Source organism: Diuraphis noxia, unplaced genomic scaffold, assembly GCF_037042655.1.
Source record: "Diuraphis noxia isolate RWA-SAM2 unplaced genomic scaffold, SU_Dnox_SAM2 contig0003, whole genome shotgun sequence".
NCBI lineage: Eukaryota > Metazoa > Arthropoda > Insecta > Hemiptera > Aphididae > Diuraphis > Diuraphis noxia.
This window is the reverse complement of record NW_028301713.1, coordinates 27,799,571-27,825,606: the sequence shown is the minus strand read 5'-3', so window position 1 is coordinate 27,825,606 and position 26,036 is coordinate 27,799,571. Positions and strand designations below refer to the sequence as shown.

The following is a 26,036-nucleotide window of genomic DNA, read 5'->3' as shown; positions in this document are numbered from 1 at the left end:
AACATTTTGTCATCGTTGATGATTTCACACAACGCGCGGCGAATACATTTTTGACAAGTTAGATATTTTTTTGCAATTGAGAATTGTGGATATATAGTGTAGTACCTCATCATCTAACTATCTGTAAAATTGGTTTTACGATGGTTACTAAGATGAGATTCAATAACAGACCTCACAAGTTTCAAAATATAAAAGACTTAATACATAACAAAATAAATAGATTGTACTTACTATTTATTTTGTATGAAAAGCACAAATTGAAAAATACATTTGGATCATATATTATCATCAGGTTCTTGAATATATCTAACCATCTAAGAATAAAGTTTAAATTTATTATAAATTATATTAATTAAAATTAATATATAATATTATTACTATCAACAAAAATTAAAAGGTTGATCCTGACAGGTGTTCACTCATACTAATGTTTACTACTGCATAATGATATCCATTGTATAATACAATATATCATTATATAGACAACATAATGTAGATACTTAAAAGTTAAAAATATTACGGGCTATAGAGTTGCTTATTTCCAATTGATCCATTCAGATCAATTTACATCAATTTCATAGTGTACATATCATTAAAAAGCATTGTTTTCATTCTATAAGTAAGATAAAGATCAATCATGACAATGTATTATTAACTTCTAAGCATATTTTATGCATGGACACTTATTTACATTAAACTTAAATGTAATCACTCGGTCATTTCAGTAGATAGGTGTTTGAATATAAACATATAATCATAGGAATAGGTATATATGATTGATTATTAGAAGATAAGAATGAATGGTAATATTTAAAATATCTACTTTCCAGTAACAATGGAAAAGCACTTTCATTGTTTACTCTGCCTTCTGTATCTGTATCATTAGCGCTGTTACATATTTCATGTATTGTGGTAAAATAAATTACTATAAGTTGCTATACTTCTGAGTTTAAAAGCTTCACCAGAATTTGTTTGTTGATCAGTCATCAACCAGGTCTCTTAATTATACATATATGTTATATTGTGAATACTTAGAATGAGTATTTCTTTGAGTACTCTTACATAAGATTTATAAGTTAGTATTACTACACAAGTGGCTATTATAGATCGTAACAATTATAAACGGTTATTAACTTATCAAGTGTAAGCAATAAAATATAACCATTTAAATAAGAATATAATAACATACTTATACAATATTACAGACCTTTATTTTATGTAATAAAAACCAGAGATGTCAATAAAAATTAACTTTTTTCATAACAAATTATTATAAAAGACTTCTTCAATAATCGTGTACATACTGAACTCAGTATTCATTTCTTTAGGCATACATTACTTTGGAAATACACAATGTATTATACGAAATATAAATCAGGAATACAATTAATAACTAATATTGTGTCAACAACAACCTTGTATACGTTTCAATAGAAAATACATCAATAAGAATACCTGGTGACATTTTTCATTAACTACAGGTTAGGACATAATGAGTCAGAACTAATTGATTTCTACTAATGTATCAAATTAACTATAAATATGTCTACAACCTATCATCATTGTTTATTATCAGTAAGAAAAAAAAAATAGTTTTGTAATGGTACATTTTTTTATTAGTCATAAAAATTAAAGTTAAAACGTACAATTTAAAAGAAAAATCCTAAGATTTTGCCTCCTAAATGTTTCCGTCTGGCCTCTTCATGATCCATAATACCTCCACTGGTGGTCAGCACTACAAATCTGTAACAAAAAAAAAATTGCTGTTAAGTATCAAAACTTGAATAATATTGTAATAATTATTTTCTGAAGTATATTTATCAATTGTAATACATAGACTAAATTACAATTAAAATCTGAATACTCTAAAACTAATACATCAAAATTAATTTTAAGTTAACATGTATTTTTAAATTGTGCATACAAGTTAGCAATGTAATGGCATTAGACACAATACATTTGAAAATAATGTATTTTTTTTATTTAGCAAGCTCATGAGAAGCTATTTAACAATAAATATCTTCAGTCGGAACTTGCATAATTGAAGAAACAGTTATCTATTCATATAAAATACAGCAGCAATTAATAAATAAAATTTTACATATTACCACACAAAACTATCAATAACCGTTTTGAAAAATAAATATCAGATATCTCATACTATTAATTTAATAGCCCAAATTGTATTTAACCTAATTACGGAAATCAGTAAAAAATAACAAAAAAATTGATGTGCATATTTGAACTTAAAAATTATACTATAGGACTAGTAAGTCTTTTGTTTGTTGAATTGGTTGTTAAACAATTTTTTAAAATTTAATTAGTTACCTTTTAAAAATAATAAATTACATTCATAAATATCCCAACCTTCAAATAATCAAATGTTTGGAAATAGGGGAGAGAAATTCAAAAGAATCGTAATAAATTGTATGTAGGGTTGACATGGAATATTAATCAGCTTGTAAATAATTATTTATTGTTATGATGGATGCAAAGTATGTAGTTTTCACGATGTTGCACTTATCAGACAGAAAAAACAAATATTGGAACCAATCCCCTAAATACTTTTATAGTGATTTTTTCAATACTTTAATACACACTAAGTAAATTAAAGATACTCTCAAAAATAATATATTTAAAATCGACATATTATAAAAGTACAGAAAATAGAGTCCGATGTGTATATCTCAGAGAGGAAGGATACAAATATTAGATCACCTTATGGAGTCTCTAAGCCTTGAATCTCCCAACATTACCAAGCTTTGCCAATTTATTTTGGCAACATAGCTGTTAAATCTATTGTGATTAGCTTCACATATTCCCACTACTATATTTCATTGAATATGTATATTATATTGTTACTTTCTTAAGTTATTCTGTATTATCTCATTTATCTTATATAACCTAACTATTATTATTAAATACTTTATAATTTTATAAATTGTAATTAATGACCAATGGCCATAGCAACTGCAGGCCTGTTTATATAATAAAATATACATATTTATAACATTTTTAAATACAGTCAGATAAATCTTTAAATCCAGAAATAAAGAACATTTGGGTGCTTGATAAATATTTATACATTATTAATTTAATATAATAAAATACCTACATTACAAAATTTATAATTTTGTGTATTTTTGTAACATATTTTAAATCTCTTAAATACTTAAATATTAACATTTAATATGTAAAATAATTTACAGTATCTATTAGTAATTTACTTTGTTTATACAAACTAGCAATGTAAAGACATGTAGATACAGTACATCTGAAAATAATGTAAGATTTTTATTTTGCAAACATTTTGGTTTCAGGAAAATTGCACTTAACTCTAATGTTCCAAGACCATTGTTTGCATAAGACTAATAATTGAAACAAGTATAAAGTAATATTTTATTTTTGATGTTCCATTTATGTATACATTAATATATGGAGATTTTTAGTTTAAATACAGGGAGAATATCAGAATTGTGATGTACAATTGAATTTTTCATAAATATAAAAATATATTTAAGAGATAGTAACCGGTTGAGTCATGATAAGAGACTAAGCGAAGGGTGCGTCCATTGACACTACTTTAAACTGGGTTTTTTTTAGCAAGCAACTTATACACATTTGAGATAAGCAATTGTAGTATGACAGCTTCATTAACGTCTAATGTATTGTTAAATTTCTTATAACTTATCAAATTAATTAAGTAGAAATGTTAAATCTAAACATTTTTTCTTAGAAAACAAACCTTGTTAATACAACAATTCATAAATTACACACATTTTGTTCACATTAAAAAAAATATTATTCTTTTAGTCCTGTGCTCTTTTAATTATCTACATTAATAGTCAGAGTACATGTGATATTAACTATACTATTAATCCAGTAGTTCATATTGTTTGTGCAAGCTAGTCATATAAAAGACACGTAAGGCAGTATTTACATATTAAAATTAAAATTTAGGAAAAATTTATACAAATTACACTTAATTGAAATGTTTAAACTTGGAATTTCCAATACTATAGTTTGTATAGTATAATAATACTTAAATATTTCTTTTATATATTTAGAACAGTTAAAAGGGAAAAAATTAAATCATATTTAAATTAAAAAATTTCATTCTATCATCTCTACACTTATTATGCTAAATGTACAGATTATGTTGATATTCTTAATGTAAAATAAAAAAAAAACATCTGAATTTGTTTATACAAGCTAGCAATGTAAAGACATGTAGGTACAGTACATCTGAAAATAATGTAAGGTTTAATTTTGCAAGCATTGAAGGTTTAAGGAAAATTACATTAAACTTTAACGTTCCAACACCATAGTTTGCATAATAATTATAAAATAATAAATACATTTATAATATATAGAACTATTACAAATTATCATTAAAACAATCAAAATCACTTTTTATTTAACTGTTTATTAACTAGAGATCTATTTAAAATTATAATTCTTAATACATACTTATTAGTCAAGTATTATGAAATCATAATATTTATTTGGAAAATGTATTTAAAAATAAACAAAATACAGAAATTTGATTATAAATTATAATACTAAAATACAATGTTAAAAATAGTTGGTAATATACCTCCTGTTAAACAATACAATCGACGTATGAATGAAGCATAAAAATAGTATGGAAAAAAGTAAAAAACTGCCAACAATAAAAAAACCTAATGAAAAATTAAAGAAACTCATAACAAGTAAACAACTTGAATAACTCAATAAATAAAATGAAATAGCGTAAGCTATAACATTATGCTGGGTCCACACAGAGACGACAAAAGTAAAACAAAACCTCTGTTTTTCGACAAAATCAATACATTTTTAAAACATTTTTTGTTTTTTCCAACAAATTGTTCGTGTTTTGAAAAACAAAGTTGTGTCCCGAGCGGTGTCGGTAAACATCAAAAGATTTTGGTTTTGTTGTTTTTGCAAACACTGTCAAACATGTGTGGACATGTTTTCAAAACAACCAACAGGCAATATTTTTTATCGGGATTTCAGGGGCTGTACCAATTTGGTTATTTATAAATATATATTTATTATATAATTAAAACGTCTTTTAATCTTATTATTTATTTTTTTACTTTGTAACTGTAGGTAAATATAGGTACCCAGCACCCAACATAAATAAATAAATCTTCATCGTCTTCAATATCTCTTTTCAATTTCCACATTCTCACTCACAGTAAAAATTTTTTAAAAAACTTTTAAGTACAAGGAGTTTAGAAAGCTAGAACTCTGAAGACAGACTGAATGACTAAGGATGAACGGAATAAAACGATGAGTTTATATTTCTGTATAGATAGTTGAAAACAAAAACAAAACACGAAAATAAGGTTTGAAATTTGTTCATGTTTTGTTTAATTTTTACTCAACTCAGTATGGACACACATGTTTTGTTTGTGTTTTATTTTTTTCAAACTTCAAAAAGAAGGGTTTGAGTTTGGTTTTTGTTTTGTTTCTGTGAGGACCCGGCATTATAATTAAATGATTCGGAAGATATAGAGAGGATGTCGGCGCAATATTTTTTATCACTCAGAATCACGCACACAACATAGATGAAACACTTAACTAAAATGGTTTTTGTTTTAATTTAAGAATTTTAAGTAACCCCCCCGAGTATAAAGAGAATAATATTTTTAAGAGTATGATATATCAGTTTTATATTATATTATTATCTGACTTAGGAATAGACTTTCAGATTAAAAATAAAATTAAGTAAAAGGATGGTATACCAGCATGTGTAAGCAACATTACAAGGGTGTGACATACCAAATTTAAGCTCAGCAGATCATGTTTAGATCTGTTGGTTTAAAAATTTAAGTGAATTGACTTCTTAACTTGCTAAAGAAATTGAACTATTATAAAAAAGAAGATAAAATTCTTAACTTTTAATGTTATAAGAGGTCACTTTACTATAATTTTTAAACTAATGGAGCTTAACATGATCAGTAGAGCGTAAACACATGAGATATGGTTTCCTCTTAAGGTGACTTTACATAAGATTATAGCGGGGATTATAGAAAAACAATTTAAAAAAATGATTCTAAGTAAATACATTTCGTCTATATTGCACGTGGACCAGAAAAAAAAGTGTGCTGACATCTACTTAATTACATTTCTATAAATATTTATTAACTTTTTTAAATTATATATAGGTATCAGTAACCAAAGGCAACTACAAGTACAAAGCAAATATTTAATTTGCACTTGAAATTTTAGTATGGTTACTTGTAAATAAATTAAATAAATTTGGCTCTTAAAAATGTAACTAATTAGAATTAATATTGCAAATACATTATAGTACCAATAAATGCATAATCCAGATTTGTCTTTATTAAACATGCACATGGCAACTTGTAACAGATTTTTCCGCAGTCAAAGTGGAATAAATGCAAGACTGGCTGTATTAAAAATTCACAGAAAGCCCTACAATTATCCCCCCATGACGACAGTAATTTTGAACCTAAATATTATAATTTATTTAAAAAGTACTCATTATAATCTAATAAACTTAAGTTAAAATGATAATAAAATATTACACTTAAGACTTAACCAATAATACTGTAACTTAATTATTATATTAACTAATAAACACAGGAAAATAAAACTATCAATGTTAATTAATTTATTACCTAAATAAATTAACTAGCCAATTAATGAAATTTTAAAATTACCCGAACTGTCTGGAAGGCAGTAGCTGATTAGTCCACTTTTCAATATTTCTAATAGGTACATCAAATCTTGGAGAAATGACACCACATTTATTAAGACGACCAGTTAAATTAACCACAACTTTGCCAGCCCTGTGATCATCAACTATTTCAAATTCACCGATGTAACCTAAAAATTAAATATATTTTAGAAACCCATATTTATAACAAATAAAATTGAAACAATATTTATATATAATATAAAGAAAAATGTAAAATATTCTAGAAAGTACTATGACAATACTATAAATAAAATATACTAAAAAGAATATTAAAGAAACACCTTGAAAAAAACTAACATTGATTAAATGTTCATATTATACTGACTTTCTACTATCATAATAATTGAATATTTTAATAACCATAACACAACATAAGTAAAAACGGCAAACCTACCAATAACAGAAGTATACTATCTTAAGGTTTCACAATTGTATAAGAATTTATGTATTGCAGTTAACTCATGTAATACATCACTACATAATTAGAGACAATCATAGAAACAAGAACTGTTTAATGAAATGTATGTACATATAGCAATCATGATTCTTTGCAAATGCATACAATATTCTAATACATTTAAAGAAATAAACGATCAATATAAAATATTGATTAGTTTTATTGTATTTTGGGGATAAAATGAATTGATTAAATTATGATTATAACGTTTTAGAGAGTTTGGAATAATTACTCAGAAGGTAACATACTAAGAAACAAACTTGATGTTAGAATTCTGAGATGGGGACAGAAAAAACCAAGCAATTAAAACTTTTTTATTGGACGAAAAACAGACAAAATCTGATTGTTGATATATAGGTACTTTATATGATATAATTTGTGAGCACAAACTTACCGTGACTCATCATGACTTTCAAAAACTTGATGATGACTTTGGAACATGGCCTAATGAGGACTTGGCGTTTACCTCGCTTTTCGGCGTTGTTTATTGACTTAAGAGCGTCACTCAATACGTTCATGCGCACCATCTTGACACTTTAATTGATACACCTGAAAAATTGAAATAATAATTTCTCATTCAACAAACGATACCGGCTGACGATTATCCAGGCCCAATTCGACAGTGGTATCGTCGTCGGCAACCGTCGAAGACCAAAGGTATAAACCTTCAACTATTATTGACCGGAAACGAGCGGTCTCGAAATCCGGACATATCCGACGACGGATCGTCGGACCGCCAACAGATTATCGAAGTACACCAGTTGACGGTCAAAAGCGGTCGGTTTGCGATTTCGGAAACTCATAATTACCTGGGATTACGATGGATGAATAACGCGATCAGAGTCCACCTCAACACATTACACCGACTCCGGGCCCGAAGCAAAAAGACTGAGATCACGAACGGTTGTCAGCAGGGCGAACTGGGAGAGAGGAACTATTTGAGGTTATGTTTATATCGGTGATAATATTTCATTGCGCGACCCACAGACATATTATTGTTAAAATTAAGTTCGTTGGATTTCCATCAACAACATTTTACATTCATCACAAACATTGCTAAAATTCCCAATTTACGAATATTCTAATGTTTTAGGGATACATTTTTAATTTCAAATTGTTGTTTGAAACAAAATTATCCCGCCGTGCAGTTGGCAACACAGCGGTCGGCGCGAAATTTAAAACTCCTACACTTATACCAAACAGTATTCGCGTCGTAGTTAGTAGCTGTGGACGCTTTTTAGTGGATACGCATAAGCATCATTATGCATTTATTAAAATTGCATTATAAAAATAAATAATGTTCTCTGTGTTAGCTTTTCGCTTTCGAATATTCAATATGCAGAACATAACAAGTATTTGAATGTATTGGAATGCGTGTTCTAAATATTTTAGTTCTCACAATGAATGAAAATAATAGTATTCTTTACCCGACTAAGCCAACTGAGTACATAGTGTGTACTTCAACTCAAGTTTCAAAACCAATATTATTATATTATATGAAGTATATTGAATATTATAGTATAGAATGTTATACAATGCTATTGATGGGTACATAATATAGTAGTTTGGGTCTTCGAGAAGTGAAGATAAATTCTCATTTGGCTTCTACTTCCCAACCACAACCTATATACTTTGTATAACTTAATAGCCTTATAGGTGATAGCCGATAGGTCTATATTATTATGCTCCAGATGGAATCGTTGTCACGTGGTGATTATGTTGCCTATATATTGTATATTATAGGCGTTAGACGTGTACACTGTACTGAGTGTGTATGCGTATGCTGTACCTACAATACTTACTGTAAATATAGCACTATAGCAACTCGGTCAATTGATATGAATTTTAAACATGTTTGACGGCAAGACGACTACGATGTTTGATTATTATTACTTATTATATTTATCTTAAACATTATATGTATTCTAACTTCACAATATAATTATTTATTTATTTATTCTTTTGTCTACCAAGTACAACTTTAGGTACTGTGTACTAGAATAATAATATTGTACCGATACGAAATGCGTTGGCAACTGGTGCAATAATTAATAATTCACGTTTACCTGCAGAAGTGCAGCATTCACCAGACACCGTAAACTGAGGTACGAAATCAGCAAACTCATAAAATATAACACATAATGCACATTATGGTCGTTGCCATGTATTTTATTATTTTGCAGTATAGCCGGTATTGTCCTTTATTAGTACTTGTAGGCATCTTGAAGTCTTGGATTCTGCTTGGCGTTTTAGCACCACCTGAATACACCGGCATTTAGGTACCTTTTTCGGCTGACAGGCGGGTATAGGCGTCCATTTTAGCGGCATCTCTTACTCTTCATTTAAACCATGAAAAAATATAAATACCTATAGTACCTACATTTAAATGAAATAGGTACATAAGAATATAAAATGTATTTTATATATTTATATCGTAATTTCTTAGGACTTTACGAGGTACCTACTACTTATATCGAACAAAAATACTATCACGCCAATTTTACATGTAAAAAAGACGATGTACTGATATTATGTTTATGTTCCTACTATGTAACATGAATATCATAGCTCAATATATCATTCTTTGTTATTTAAATGTCTTAACATTTAAAAGTTACAGGACCAGAGATCATAGGCGTGCACAAGGGGGATGCCGGGTATGCCATGGCATCCCCTGCAGTCTACTCAGATAGCTTGTTTTATGTTTTTACTTTTAATAGTGAAAACGCTGGAAACTATCAATATTATCATAATTCTTATCATAAACGTAACAGAGAGTTTTGTAGTTATGTATTACATTATTTTAGAAAAAAATTCTGATTTATGTTTTTTTTTTTTTTGAAGAGAGTTAAAAATTGAGTTATTTTGAATTATATTGGCATCTCCTGCGAATTAAGTCTGCGCACGCCTATCTCCCAGAGATATAAAACACACATTTATTAGTAGTGAGTTTTGATGATTCATATGTAAAATATACCTAGGTATATACTATATAATAGGTACCCACAAAGCCATTTAGATATAAAGCCCATCGATCCTTATACCTTATTTAAATTTCTTAAGTTATATTTAGGAATCAAACAACAGTATACGATAGATTTAAAATTTCGGCGGACAACTAAAGTTTACTTCATTCATACGTTGCCAGTGATGAGACGGTGAATTACGTAAATTATATTATTAAAATTAGGTATGTTATAAAGGTAGACCGTAGACGGTAGACATTATTCATAAAATTATATTTTTAACAGATTTATATTTAATATCAACATTATCTAAATTTGTACATGCTCTTAATTTGTCTAAAATTTATACGTATATTATAATAACTTTATAATATGCTAAAAATAATTTTAATGTTTAATTGTAAATAAATAATGTTTATATTATTATACTATATGTATATTATGTTATAAAGCGTTATGAAACATATATTTTATACCTACATAAATCACATTGTTCTGCGACTTTTCTAGACAAATATGAAAAAACTTTAAGTCCTAATATTATTAGTTAATCAATTTACTAAAATCAGCTCGCTGATAATAAAGTTTGGTAACTCGTTGATTCAATTTCGAAAGTCAGTAAAATTTTTTGTTTTGGGGGGAGAGCCAAGTATTATAGGTAGGTACTAACCCGTGATTTACGCATAAAACAATATTATTGTTAGTATTGTAATAGCAAGTATTACATAATACATATACAAGTACCAGTTATACAACTTACTCTATGATGAATTATTGAATTATAAATAATTATAGTCATATTGTGTCTATGAGATAGGCACATAAATAAAATATGCGATACAGTTAAGTTGGTAATCAGTAATCAGTACCTACCAAGTACCAGGCAGGCTACCTAGCTACTAACCACGATTTAAGATTTGAGTTTAGTTCGTTAATATGGTAATGGTTATTGCATGGTGGCATGACAAAATAACACTAAACTGAATTATAGAGAGTATTGTAATTTCTATACACGGCTATTATATTATTTCAATTCAATACAAAACGTATAAGGTATAACAGACTACAGACAGGAATAGTTATCTAGAATCTAACCACACTACAACATAATAGATTAAATTTATTGTCCATCTCTATGGTGTGATGTATTTACTATCTACTTGTATCAAAATCAAACACTGAAACACTAAAGAGTTACAGAACAACAGACCGCGCCACAGTAAGTTGTATTTGCAGCGTATAATGTCTAAAACTAATAATAAAATATATTATAGTTATCTTTTATGATTATAATTAAAAATCTATAATATTAATAATCTTACATAGTTACAATAGTTACATACTTACATGTTAGTATATCTATGTAGTCGCAACGGCATTGTGTCTTTAAATTTTTTTTCGTTTCTTCCACTGTGGCACTGGCAAAATGACAAAATATTTTGTGTATATTAATTTTGTAATATTAATTGTGCCCATGGGAGCATGAGCATTAGCATTTGGCGCGCTGCTCAGTCTGTTGGCCGTTATAGGTATTCACCAGTCACCGATCACTGATCAGTCTACAAATACGATCAATCAATAATGTTCAAGGGTTAATTATATTAATTAATATTCTGTGTTAGTGTGTTGATATTAATTAATATTCGCGATAATGATTAACGGAACGCCTAAACGGACAAGAAATCCTAGTCTAGTGCTAATTATCTATTTTTTTTTTATACTTTCAAGTAGGTATATGGTTAGGTAGTTCAACATCGTTTCGTAAATCAAGTATCAACATATTATAAGGAATTGGCAGTATTATTTTATTTCTTAACAATCAATACAAGTAATACGACTGCAAAGTATGGATTATAATGTGAGTAAAAAACAAAATGTAATTGATTAATTAATATAGTACAGGTAGGTTTAATCCTCTTAAATGATATTTTTTTAAATTTAATGACGACTTCATGAATAGAACAACACGAGTTTTTAGTGCATATTTTTCGAATACATATTTAAAGATTATTTTTTTGATGTTTTGATGGCATAGGTATTACAACCGGTTTTATAATTTTAGTGTTTATTTATGAATGATACAATTTTTGATTAAGTTGTTCCTACCTTATATGATTGAATACTTTACAAATCAAAAATATAGACAATGATTTGATAAGTGGCCATACCAAATTTATTATATTATAATACCGAAGTGTGTGCATAGTTTCTAATTGAGGTCATTGGACATCTTTACAAACCCATTTTCTCATATCTCGACCATTTACTTATAATTTATTTTCTTAAATATTTCATGAATACTATGATGTATTGTATTATACTAAGATAGTTAATTTTTTCGGACCCCCCCCCCCCCCATCACGATGAAAAATGTCTAGTTGTGCCACTGATATAGGTACCTACCTACTATAGAATAAATATACCCACATCCTAATTTACGGATTCATCGGTTCGATGCAATATTAAATTATGAGCCCTGCGTAGTCTACCTTTGTGCACCATCTATACGGTAGTCAACCGTCCAGGTTTTGCCCTGACAGTTCAGATTTTCTGATTCCTGTCCAGTGTACATTTATACGTTTCAACTGGATGACATAAATTATTAAATGTCCAGATTTTTCCTAAGTCACTTGATGTATTTATGCAATAGCGACAAGTAGGTATTATATACTCAAAGATAATATAATATTTTGTGAATTTTTGGAAACAGAAAGCTTATAAAGGCGGCAAGAAGCGAGAAAAAATACAACTTTAAAAATAGCAAAGCATAGCACTTAATTAATATACATTAACTTAATTTATTATATTAGGTAATTATTTATTTACATAATTGTTGAAACTAATTGTAACACAAAATTTAAATGAAATAAATAAAACTAAATGTATTTGTTCAAATAATATATTTTTACTTATTAATATTGTAATATGAGAAACATAGTAATAAACTAATATAAAAATTAATTATTTATAATCATTCATTATTTTATCATAAAAAAAGGTTTTCAGTAGGTGTAGTTTTTGAAATTATAAAAGTTGGCAACCCTATAATTATCCACATAACTACTTTAAAAATTATTATGCATTTTAATTTTATATTGGTTTAGTGGGATCTTAATTTAATTATTAAAATGTAAATAATGTAATGTAGTTAAAATATCTAATAAAAAATATTAATTTCACAATCTATAGGGTTAGTACATTGTAATGATTAGCGGCTTTAGTCTGTCTTGGCCAGTATTTTCGGGATGATCAGGGTCCAGTGGAATTAAAGCACACTGCTCACCCTGCTTCACCTGTATGTACAACTATAATTAAATATAACAGTTTTTATTTTTCCATTATTTTAATTAGTTTTAAATAGATAGGTATCTAATTTAAAAAAAAAATCAAAGTTTATATTTCACTTTAATATTTGTTAATAAAAATATAAATGTAATCTATTATTGATTTTAGTAATTAATGTAGATCTTAAATGAGTTAAATGTCATGATTTTATTGTATTATGTTAAACTAAATATACCTAGTATGTATTTTGTAGAGCATTGATGAAGATGATGTTGACAATTTAAGGCTAGCTGCTCTTATGACGTTAAAAAATAAATCATTCTTACCAATTAATACTAGGGGTAGTAAATCAGTTAAATGTTTGCCACATAGTTCTCGTAGTAGTTCCTATAATACTCCTTCAAGAAACAATGAAGGATGGTTTCCTCCATCAAATAAATTGTCCAGTAAATTTTCATTGAGACATAACAGACATGTAAGTTTTTAAATTTTAAAGTACATTGTAATTATACTGTTAATTAATACCTACCAAATTACTTTGATTTACAGGTAAATTTAAAAAAGTCATTTCATCCCAATAGAAATTTGATAGCTATTGTACCATCTAATATTGAATATGATTTTTGCTCTGATTTTACTGATTCTGGCCCTGTGCTTAATTCTGAGGATAAAAAATCACCAAATATTCATGATTCAAGTAATGAAGGTATGTATGTAAATCATTAAAATTATAGTTTTTTTAATAATCAAGATTTGTTTTAAAATCTTAATTTTATATATCAATGAAATAAAATTTTAATTATATGTTACATTTTTTTTCCTAGTTACCACTAAATTCAGCAGATTAGAACATGAATCTGACTCTGAAGAAAGTGAAGATAGTGAACCAGAAATAAATAAAAAAGAAGAATCAGATGATTGTGATATTTTATCATTGGGGGAAAAAGATCAAGATTTAGATGATCTCGACAAATTAATGGATATTATAGAGGCTGAAATTGCTGATGGAGTGAGTAAAGATATCAAAGAAAGTTCAAATCTAAAAACAAAAAATAATCATGAAGTAAAAAAAGCTACTGAATTAAATGATAAAAAAAATGAACCTATTGTATTAAATGAATCTAAGATCATTGAAAGTAAATCACAGTTAAATCCATCTAAAAAAAAACTTGAATCAGAAATTACTGTTGAAACAAATACAAACTCTCCATCTCAATGTAACTTATTGAAATCTCCAATGCCGCCTAATATAAAGAGATCAATCTCTCCTTATACTAAATATTTAAATAGATGTTCTACCACGATAAGTCATTCAAAGTTTCAATGCAAATCAGTATCTCCAAAAAGGTTATCACCAATTAAAGAAAAAGTTATATCTCCAATACAATATTCTCCCCCAAATTCTCAAAATCATTCCTCTACTACAAAACAAACATGCAATTTTTCATCACAAGTCATATCTCCTAATAAAAGAAGACAATCTCCATTTAATGAAGAAAGTATATCCACACTCAAGAGGAAATCAAGATCACCAGATAATGGCTCTGCTAATACAAAATCAAATAGCCCAATGGCAATAAAAAAACTGATGAGACCAAGGCAAATATCTTCTACTATTCCATATGCTGATAATAATGATCACTTACCGAAAACAGCCAAACTTGAATCTGTTGTCAAACAAGTGAAAATGAGTTCATTTGATCCTCTTTTAGAAGTAAGAAAAAGAACATTTGAATTTAACTAAGCCAAAACAACATCTTAAAGAAGGAAAAAAATATTTAGAAAAAAACCACTTTTAGTAGCAATTTAGACTCAGATCAAAGAAGTAGACTAAAAATATTGATCAAAAATGAAATGAAAAGTTATCTATTAATAGAAGTATTTAACAATTTACATTAAAATCTGTTTTATTGTCTATTTCTTTAATTTCAGTTTAAATTTCTACTTGGACTAATAACATAATAATTGTATTTCTGGTTATTTAAATTGAAGAAAAAATAGAAATTAAATATTAAATATTCATTAAGTTTTGATTTCTTTTTCTTTGCTGAAACTACTAGTTTGTTAATTAATGTATTATTTGTTTTCAAACAGCAGGTGTTAGATGTTAAAAATTTATCCATACAACAGACTGATTCTGTTGATCTGAGAACAGAACTAAAACGACGGAGAGCTCTTCGACTAAATACGGTAAAAAAAAAAAAAATTATAATATTTAATTAACTTGCTCCTATAAAAAAATTATCATTTGTCTAGAATCAATTGGATGCAAAGAAAAAATCAGAATCATTTTATCCTACTCGGTTACTACAGTCTGCAATTAGAGATGTAGTTGATTCTAGGTAGTATTAAATGTATATATATTATATCAGCTGTAAACCCTAATTTTGAAATTCAAAATATAATTTCTAGTACATTAAAAGGGATTAGCAGTATAGAAGTTTTAATGTACTCAATAGATTAAATATATAAAAGTATTTGTGTTTTATGGAAAGATTGATTTACCTTTCCATAAATGCTTATGAACTAAAAATTAATATTATAGGAAACATATTTTTAAGAAGTTTGTTGCCTATTTCATAAGATGTTTCAATTCATAGAAAATGAGTCTATAAAATATCATAAATAATATTAATTAATATTTTTATTGCAGTGCTAATGGAATGAAAAGAAAAAAATCTTCTAACAAACCAGAAATAAGAATACAAACTGAAAGTATGTATTTATTTTATCACTTTATCAATTTTAATTATAAGTTTCAAATTTCTCATTTAATACTTTTTTTTAAATTTACTACTACTAGTATAACATTATGATTGATCTATTTTTGAGAGCGGGAAACTCGGCCTAGCAATTTTTATTTTTTATTATTTGTTAGTTTTCTGGTCTCTTGTTAAAATAAACAAAATAAAAAAGGTTTTATTATTTCATTGCATTAAACATTTTATGTTTCATAAAAAAATAAAGCTATGAAATAATTACTATGTCATAATTAACTACTACAGTCAGTCAAACATTTATTGAGAAGCGGATACTGAATAATGAATATATTATATATAACCAAGAAAAAACAGTAATACTTTCAGAAACCAACAGAACTTTGTTTATTTTATGCACACCTATAGCCTTAATTTTCTTAGAAATATAATGTCTATATCAACTACTAGGTATGACTTTTGGTGTTACTTAAGATCTGTATATTATTTCTAACTCCAAAAAAAGTTAGTATTTTAAGAATACTTTTAAATAGAAATGTATTTTAAGGTTTGCAATTAATTTTGTCTTGGACCTTGCAAATTTTTTGAACATACCAGATTATATTTATATTTATTTATTAGATATAAGATATAATATTAATATTAAATTGTTATATGTATTCAATTTTATTTTATTATTTCAGGTAATACAAAAGGCCGAAAAGTCATTTTACTTTCAGAAAGTAAGTTCATATATTTTTTTTCTTTATTAATATTAAATAAAAATAGACTAATTGATAATAAACCTTGCCCAATGAATTCATGGTTTTACATATTGTAAATTTTTTACATATTGTATCATATTTAATGCCATGACTATTGTGGAAACCATTTCAATATACCACAATAATTATCTTTAAAAAATGTATTTTATTTTACTTTTTTAATGTTTTTGGCTTATTTGGTATATTTTAGCAGATGTTTAAATAGTATACATGTAAATTGTACGTACATACTCAAAATAATTTGTTGTAACAACATACTTAAAAATTATAAAGATTAAGAGTAGTGTGTAATGTAATTTTAAAAATAAAATATTGTTTTTGTTTAGATCAATATGATCGTAGTGATGAAGTAGAATCTTATCCGTGTGCAAAAAGACTAAAAGGAAATTACAAGAAAGTTCCACTTCATTTCAGGGTAAAAGGTGTTTCTAATAATAACATGAAACAAAAAGAATTAAAGAAGATCATTAGGCAAAACATTAATGTTACAGATATAGATCAGGTATTTGATGTCCTAATCACATGCAACTCTTTTTTTACTCTTGTAAATTTATTACATTATAACCAATTCAGATCAAACTACAGAGTAACATTTTTCTTAACTTATTTGATTGATAACATATTTTTACTAGTGACAAGTTAAAAACTTATTTTTACTTATGAGATATTCCTAAAATAATTTCATGTTTCAATAATAAAATATTTTTAATTTAGTGTTTATTATAAGAATAAAAATTCATAGTATTCATTCATTTTCAGGACTATTGTACCTGCTGTATTCTTTTTGTAATAAAAAATATAAATTATTTTCCATAAATGGAATAAAATAAATTTTACGAATTTCACTACCCAACGTTGGCTATGCAATATATATATAATAATAATAAAAAAATACAATAAACAATAATACCTACTTTTAAATTATAATACTTTCAATTCCAATCACTTATTTATTACTCATAGTTGTTTTAATAAAGAATTACATAGATTCTTAAGCAAAACAAATCTGTATAGTAAAATTTAAATCTAAAATAAAAATGTATGTATAAATAACTGTAACTAATGGCCTTTGTCGTCGATGTTTATAAGATCAATAATAAAAAAAAAAAGAATACATTGAAACAATTACATTTATAATTATAAAATAAAAGCAAACAAATCATATATGTGGTATTTTGTAGTTTTATGTAATTTGGTTTGTATTTAAACTGCTAAAAATATTGGTCAAACATTTTTTTATAAATTTGATATTTTTAACTTATATTTATGTTTATTATTTTTATTTTTATTTTTTTTTTGTAAATAATTCCTATTTTAATTTAATTAATTTCAATGCAATATGCAAATATATTACTATTGTTTGATTTACCATCTTGAATAAGTGTATAAACAAATATGAAACATTTAAAACTCTAATTCTAATATTTAAAGTTATTTATCTTTACATGTATATGACTTATTACTTAAACGTTTTGTCTACTATACTTACTAGTAATCTAGCCCTAACTGTTATGACCATTTATATAATTTGTATGTTAATGTTTTTATTCTTTTATATTTGTTTATTTATTTGTCACATTTATTATGACTTAATATTTATTCTCAGTTTTAGAAAAGTTTTTAATTCAGTTTTATAATGTATATTATTTCTTTGTAACATTATTTGTCAAATAGTTGAAAAAGTTGTTAGTGGTTGAACAGACACTGTTTTGTTACTACATCACATTTTTACATCTCTTCTGTAACTTGAAAGAAAAATTCTTGTAAAATTTTTATATATATTCATTAAAAATAAGATTATCACAGACATAGTACTTTTTGCAACTGTTTGACCTATATATTAATATAATCTAAGGCTTACAAATACAAATCATATATTTTCTTATTGTAAAACAGACAAAGAAATATGTTATTTTTATTTTGTTTACAATTGTACTACCGATTTGAAATTTGTAACGCCAATTATTTATGAGAACAGAATATTGTTAATTTTTAACCAAAATATGAATTTTTATATGTTGGTCACAGATGTAAATATTCACAACCATATTCTTCAGCATAACAGAAGCAGCAGCATTTTATTACTATGGACATAAAGTATATTATGTTATTTTGAAATTGTCTTCTTGGATGATTATCAACTATGTTTACTTAAAATGTTTTGATGCTATGCAGTGCGCATTTATTCATATTATATATTTTTTTAATCAAGTACCAACTGATTTATGTACATCCTTAATAAATTTGTTATTAAATATGTAATATCACATTCATTATTTTTTAAATTAAGTTCACCAATTGGCAATTGTATCCTGATATTTAATTTTCTGTTAATTACCTTAAAAGGTAATTTAATAAAAAAATCACTTAATTACATATTATATTTAACATATATACATTACATATATAAGATAGATAAATTACATATTTAGATGCTAACTGTTTTCTGATTTGTATAAAAAATTTTGTTAAGAATACTGTTCATATATCAATTCAGATAAATGTTGATTTAAAAACTAAATTTATTAGTTGTTGTATGCTAAGTAACTTTTATTGATAGTTATTAATTGTATTTTTTTTTTTTGCAAAACAATAACAACTAGTAAATATTTATTTTGTATCCCGAAAAAAAATGTATTCATGTTAAACAATATAATTTAAATTTGTTACATAGATGTATTATGATTTTTCATTCAGTTCTAACGTTTAGACAATTTTAATTATGATCCTTACTCTACATTCCTACCTATTAGTTTATTTAATTCTCTTAAATCCATCATTGTCCCCCTCAATCATTCTTCTATCCCCAACTCCAATTTGGAAATAATCGTAAATATGATTACCTATTAATTTTATTTTGGAGGCTGGTTTTATCGTATAATTGCTGTTTTTAACTCTACATGTTTTTAATATTTCATTATTATCTAGTTATGTTATTTTATATGATTGTTGTGTTATAATAGTTAAACTAAAAGCTAATAAAAAAAAAAAAAGATGATCGTTAGAACAACTTTTATTATTAATTTCATTAAATTAATGTTTTTTCATATGAAACAAAAGATGACAAACATTTATTTTAAAATAGTTATATAATATTGTATAATGATATAATTGAATATTCAAAAATGCTTAATTTTATAATATATAATAGTAATTTACAAAAAAAAAAAATTAAATTAAATTTATAGAAAAAAAGTTTTAATTTTAATAAATTAGAACAGAATTATTTGCAAAGTATTTTTTAATAAAAGAAATTCCGTGATTTCCATGAAACGCAAAAGCAATATCATTTGTTTTTAAATTTTCTTCGTCACAAAATTGCTTTAACAATTTTGTTGCTATTCCATTATTCCTATATTTAACCATCACCCATAACTTAGATATACCAAATTTGACTGCAATTAAATTTGTCGAAAGCTGACTGTTTTGATAAATGCATGCATTTGTTAATGGCTCTGTTTCTAAATATCCAATAATTTTGAATTTAGGATCTACTGCTAAAAATATTGTATGGTTCAAATAATTAATACTTTTCTTAGAAGAATCAATTTCTAAATGTATAAAATCTTGTATATTTTTCAATGTAAGTCTAAGCCTCAAATCGTCACAATTTTCAGTAACCTTAATTATGTTAAAAAGAAATCCATTGGTATTAATTTTACTTGAAATGTTTACGGGAACTTGGCTCTTCAACTGGAGTTTATTTAAATTTTTATGTAAAGATGTATGTAACGAATCATTCCAGGAAGTAGGAACTTGAGACGGAAATATTCCACAACGACAAGGTTTTTCAATTTTTTTAGGTTTAAGATTCGAAATATCAAAAACAGTAGTACTTTGATTATTATTATTAGACTTTTTGTTTTTAATATCTGGACATATTATTTTCATAAATTCATCCGAATCAGCCTTTAACACTGTTTTGAGTTTATACTGATGAACAACTTTATTATTACCAGTTCCCTTACAAATAAACATATTGTTATATCTTGATTTAATACATGTTTTTTTCTGAGTTTTAAAAGGATTTTTAGGAAAAGGCGAAAAATAATGTTCAGTCGATTTAGGATTATTTCTTAGCCAGTAATGATTTTGATTTTTTTCCACCGAATTATCATTATTGTTAACACCTTCAAAATTAACGGAATTATTATTGTCTATAGGTACCAATTCATTAAGAAGAGGTTCATTATAAGACAAATTACTTAAATCTTGTGCCATGGTTTTTGATATTTCATTTATTGGCAATTCATTCATACATAGCAAACTACAGTTGTCTAAAAAGTGTTTCTTAGATGATTCATTAATATCGATGCAATCACTAACAGGTTGTAGTAAAGAATTTGATGTATTTAGTCCTCTGATACAACCGGATGAATCAAGTGCTGCAGTTTTATTTAATGAAATTACATCATTGGCATTGCCAGTTGCAGATTTTGATGATAATAAATCGTCACGAGACTTATTGAATTCCAAAAAATCATTTTGCACATAAAACTGATTTGTTGATTTATCTTTTTGTTCATTCACTATGTTATCGCATAATGGGAATTTAAATTGTTCCAGTTTTTTATTTATACATTCCAACTTATCATTTAATACATTTAAATTATTCAAATCAACCCCTACAAATGGTATAGTTGAATAATCTTTTTTATTTGATGAAGAGTCAATACAATTGTACATGCTATTTGCTTTCATCACATTGTGAATATTTTCAATGATTTCATTAATATGTTTTGATCTTTTAATTATCTGTCCATCGCGTTTATACATACACTTATTCATTATTTGTAATATCTCATGCTTCATACTATTCAAGTATGGTACAATATTTCCAGAAAACATTTTTAAGCTCAATTCCATTTGAAAGATGTCTGATAGATCAGTGTTATTCAGATAGTTCTCATCAAATGTTGAATGTTTATTGATATTGTTAGTCAACTGTGATTTATTAGATATTATTGTTGTATTTTTATGAACTGTTTGATTTCCATTAGTTTTATTTCTCGTTGAACTTTTTTCATTTTTCAATGAATACACTAGATCTATCTTATTTGATTCGTTTAGATTTAAATTTATTGTCTTGTCCGATACCAAATTTAACTGAAATGAATTTTTACTTTTTCTATTCAACGTCGTGTTTGTCGTGACATTGGACGTCTGTATAGTTGTTTGGGATTGATTCGTGTGTAATATGTTTGTCACATCATTCAAAGTTTTCTGAGAAACTTGTTTTATACTATTAAAAGTTGTATGTTTTGTATGTTTGTCAGTTATTTCTTGATTTTCAGAACCAACTAACGGACTGTTATATTTTGGTGAGGCAGTTTTATGTAATAAATTAGATGTATTAGTGAAATGTGCTGTATATGAAGAAATTGTCGTATCAGAATTATTATTATGTTTAACCTTACTTGATTTTGATTTACTATCATTATTAGACATCTTGAGTTTAACTGATAGCTTTTTATTAGAAGTTTTTTCCCAGTAATATTTATTTCTAATTTTATTTTGATGATTACTTAAGGGACTGCTGGTTGCTATGGGTTTGTTATTCATCATTTTACAATAATCAATATCGGAATCAGAACTAGAAGGAGTGTGTAAGGCGGATGGCACATTAGCCACATTATGTACAAATTCATTTTGTTGAGGTAAGATCAACAATTTTGATCCTTCAGAATCTGAATAATACATTTCGTTTGTATCTGAAGAAAAACTATAATAGTCAAATGCATCAGTCGGTTGATTTAAATTTGCAGTTTTATCTGTATTAAGATTTATATTCTTAATTATGTTGGATGAATTACTGGTTTCGCAGTTTAAAGTATCTATTGATTTGAATAGTGATCTGGAATTGTTGACAACGCTCATCATTTATAGATTGGAATGAAAAATATGTATGCTAACAAATGATTGTTGAAGATCTTCATTAAGTTTATCATTTTTTTTTCATATGTTTGAGTTTGCTTACAATAATCTTTATTATGTGTCTGAAAAAATACAAGAACTTTCATCTAACTATTTTTATTAAACTATTTTAATTGATTAAAATATTATTAGTTTATGTCTATTTAATTTAATTTAATAAACACATACAACAACCTCCCCCCATCAAATTGTTGGCCCTTTAGTTTTTGAGAACTCTTATAAAATATTTTTTAATATATTATAGTATAGTACCTATATACCTATCGAAATTTCAAAAATAACCATTTCATTTCAACTGACCCCTGAACTCCAAGTTCAATAGCTCTACCACCATTGTGGGGCCCTTACAATAAACTCCTAAAATATATTCTAGACGAAAAAAAATGTCAAACATAATAATATGAGAGAAATACATCATGATCATGTGGCCTCATAATGATTTTGTTTTTGAAGGATGATGGGAGGGGGTGGTTCCATAAATATCTGGATCCTTTATTTTGTCACTTTGGTGAAAACATATCAATCAACTTATAAACAAAGATGAAATTATTATTTATTAATATATTAGGATCTTCTAGCAATAAATTAAAGAAACAATAAAGGGCATCCAATTTTTATAATAATTTATAGTTCATATAATTATATATATATATATATATATAGTTACTAGTTACTTAGGTACAGTGTTTGGAAGGAACGAGTTCCAAAAGGAACGGATTCCTGAACGAGTTCCTTTTTTAAGGAACGGCACGTTGAACGAGTTCCTTTATATTAAAAAAGAACGAGGAACGGAACGAGTTGGTTCTTATTTTCAAGGAAAAATAACGAATTTTTGTTCGTTCCTTTCGAGTTCCAATTTACACAGATATATAAATAATATTAATTACTTAAAATATTTTTTTTCTTAGAGTAAATCGTTATCGAGTACTGAGTAGGTATCGAACTTAATTGTTAAAGTTCGTCATTAGTAATTACTAATTAGGTAGGTACTAGGTTCTCTTCTTTAGATTATAGTACTTACAGTATAGTCTATTTCTATTGTTATATAATTAATTTATATTGTTTAAAAAAATAAAGATGAATAAAAAAAAAAACTACAGTATATATTTCATTTAATATATGTGTATCAGTATTTATATTTTTAAACTAAATAGTAAATTATAAAATATGTACTTGTAGGTATGTTTAACTAGTATAAGTATAATTAAAAAGTAAAGTACCGAAGTATGTCTATGAATGAAAAAAATGTATGATTAAATAAAAATTTTTATTTTATTTGGAACTAAAAAGGAACAAGGAACGGAACAAATTCTTTTTTTTATTAAAAAGAACGAGGAACGGAACGAATTCCTTTTTATAAGGAACTCGCCAAACACTGCTTAGGTACCTATGTTTATTGATTTTTTTTCTATTCTATGTATACCAATTTGTTTAAAATTGTTTGTTTTAAATAATTATACCTATTATATGTACCTGTTAACAATAAATTATTTTTAAGTAGCTAATAAATTATTTTTTAACTAAAAAAAAAAATAATATTTTATTGCAATTAACTGGCAGTTAAATCTATTTATGAAGTCTGTATGTGTTTTGTGTTGGGGCCAATTAAAAACTATACTGTGTCTGGGCCCCAAATCACAATTATTATGAGTCGTCCGATTCTGAATATAAATACTATTTACTAAGCAAGATATAATTTTTGATAGTTAATCAATAACTACTACCCTCTTACTGGCTATCTGATACATCAATTATTGTTTTTAATCTTTTTGATCAGTTAACATAGCTATTATATATGGTTGTAGCCTTGTAGCGTTGATATATCATACATTCCCTACGCATTATAATATAAAAAAAAAGTTTTGGGCCACAATGTACCCCCCCCCCCCTCACTAAATAGCTACACCACTGATCATATGATAATGAGTGAAATATGTTCATCTCCAAGAACTAAATCAATAAATATAGGTACCTAACATTAAATGTAATATAGGTACACCCATTTAATAAAATCATGAATATAATAATTAATAATATAATAGGCGGTAATTATATTGATCAATAATATTCAGCTCAAAAATGATTTGTAATAAATAATAACAATAATACCTTATTTTACCTAACCTAACCAACGTAATAAATAAATAAAATGTATTACCTATAATTTTCTAGTGTTTGTGGATTAGATAAACTTTCAGGTAAAATGTCTTTTCCATTATATCTAGGTACGTCGCGTCGGCAGTAAAACTGAATATTTGAAAGGCATACCTATTGAATAATATTAATATTATTATTACGGCGTATTTAAGTAGGCATCTTATTATTAAATTATAGTAAAAAATTAAAAATTAATAATATTATGTAGGTACCCACATAGATACTCTATAACGTCTCTACCATATTTTCATCGGTGAGTGATGAATGATTTTGTTATTACAACAACGATGACGATTAGCGAGGACGTGCGGATTTACTATATTAGCGATGGCAAATCCATGGCACGCCGTGCCCTAGGTGGCTCGCGAAAAGATTTTGAAAAGTTGAAATATTTTTATTACATAATAATATGCCCATATAAATATATAATAAATAATATTTTTCATGGCACGCTAGAAAACAAAAATGGTAATTTTTGTCACGTAATGTTCAAATAATTGCACTACGCATTTATATAATATAACCCACGACATATGCTTAGCATGGGGAGAGGGGCTAAGGGGGCTAATCAAATAGCTATAACTAGGGGCTGAAATTATATTCTTTCAAAATAGCCAAAATAAGATGCTAAAAAAGTTGAAAATATTCTTGTAATATTCTTTAGAAATCATAATAAAATATGCAAAAAATAAGTTTTTTATTAATCTATATTCTCTTGAAATAAAAATATTCATTTATATGCAAAATAATAAATGTTAAAAAAAATTGATTAAATTATATTAATGACAGTAAAGTATTTTTAATTATGGACATTTTTGAAACCAGTTAACAATAACTTTATTTTTTTCGATGTATTCTAGTGTCATATTTGTACGACGGTCTGTAGGTATGTTTTTATACGTGCTAAATGAATGTTCCACGTCAACTGAAGTCACGGGAAAATGAATCGATATATTCTCAAATATTCTTTATTGTACGAAATATTCTCAAATATGCTAAAAAAAACTTTTGCCATTGATTAATCGG

The 26,036-nt window shown here is 26.2% G+C and overlaps 4 protein-coding genes across 10 annotated transcripts in view; 1 reads left to right on the top strand and 3 right to left on the bottom strand.

Moving 5' to 3' along the window:
- Positions 1-1,449, bottom strand: part of Elk (Eag-like K[+] channel) — a 231,636-nt gene extending 230,187 nt beyond the window's left edge. Inside the window, exon 1 of the mRNA XM_089221973.1 lies at positions 232-1,449. The gene's annotated coding sequence lies outside the window, so the exon portion shown is untranslated. The remainder of the gene's footprint in view (positions 1-231) is intronic.
- Positions 1,450-1,593: 144 nt separating this feature from the next.
- Positions 1,594-8,154, bottom strand: LOC107174007 (small ribosomal subunit protein uS8A). Its single transcript, XM_089221976.1, has 4 exons — positions 7,997-8,154; positions 7,582-7,736; positions 6,693-6,858; positions 1,594-1,743 (listed from the first exon to the last, which is right to left on the bottom strand). Exons 2-4 carry the CDS (start codon positions 7,712-7,714, stop codon positions 1,650-1,652), a joined length of 393 nt encoding a protein of 130 aa, XP_089078102.1. The 5' UTR covers positions 7,715-7,736; positions 7,997-8,154; the 3' UTR covers positions 1,594-1,649.
- A 2,962-nt stretch (positions 8,155-11,116) lies between these two features.
- On the top strand, positions 11,117-19,006 carry LOC107174013 (uncharacterized). 7 transcript variants are annotated; one of them, XM_089224318.1, is made up of 11 exons: positions 11,120-11,372; positions 11,882-12,011; positions 13,692-13,913; positions 13,988-14,144; positions 14,263-15,152; positions 15,533-15,628; positions 15,695-15,780; positions 16,092-16,153; positions 16,839-16,877; positions 17,246-17,334; positions 18,948-19,006. In XM_089224318.1, exons 2-11 carry the CDS (start codon positions 12,000-12,002, stop codon positions 18,951-18,953), a joined length of 1,659 nt encoding a protein of 552 aa, XP_089080444.1. In that variant the 5' UTR covers positions 11,120-11,372; positions 11,882-11,999; the 3' UTR covers positions 18,954-19,006. The 7 variants fall into 7 exon arrangements, with proteins under 7 accessions (XP_015380296.2, XP_089080443.1, XP_089080442.1 ...); XM_015524805.2 differs by having other exon boundaries at positions 11,121-11,372; positions 17,246-17,421; XM_015524810.2 differs by lacking the exon at positions 18,948-19,006 and having other exon boundaries at positions 11,117-11,372; positions 15,536-15,628; positions 17,246-17,767.
- Positions 19,007-20,123: 1,117 nt separating this feature from the next.
- On the bottom strand, positions 20,124-25,730 carry LOC149057164 (uncharacterized). Its single transcript, XM_089223336.1, has 2 exons — positions 25,012-25,730; positions 20,124-22,915 (listed from the first exon to the last, which is right to left on the bottom strand). The coding sequence occupies exon 2, from the start codon at positions 22,797-22,799 to the stop codon at positions 20,124-20,126; it is 2,676 nt and encodes an 891-aa protein (XP_089079462.1). The 5' UTR covers positions 22,800-22,915; positions 25,012-25,730.
- Between the last annotated feature and the right edge of the window lie 306 nt (positions 25,731-26,036).

Coding starts and splice junctions, on each gene's coding strand:
- LOC107174013 (XM_089224316.1), top strand. Junction 13,914..13,987: donor CATTGAGACATAACAGACAT/GTAAGTTTTTAA, acceptor TTTGATTTACAG/GTAAATTTAAAAAAGTCATT. Junction 15,629..15,694: donor GAGCTCTTCGACTAAATACG/GTAAAAAAAAAA, acceptor TCATTTGTCTAG/AATCAATTGGATGCAAAGAA.
- LOC149057164 (XM_089223336.1), bottom strand. CDS start 22,799: ATGATGAGCGTTGTCAACAATTCCAGATCACTATTCAAATCAATAGAT.
- LOC107174007 (XM_089221976.1), bottom strand. CDS start 7,714: ATGGTGCGCATGAACGTATTGAGTGACGCTCTTAAGTCAATAAACAAC. Junction 6,859..7,581: donor GAAAGTCATGATGAGTCACG/GTAAGTTTGTGC, acceptor TTTAATTTTTAG/GTTACATCGGTGAATTTGAA. Junction 1,744..6,692: donor CTGCCTTCCAGACAGTTCGG/GTAATTTTAAAA, acceptor TTTTTGTTACAG/ATTTGTAGTGCTGACCACCA.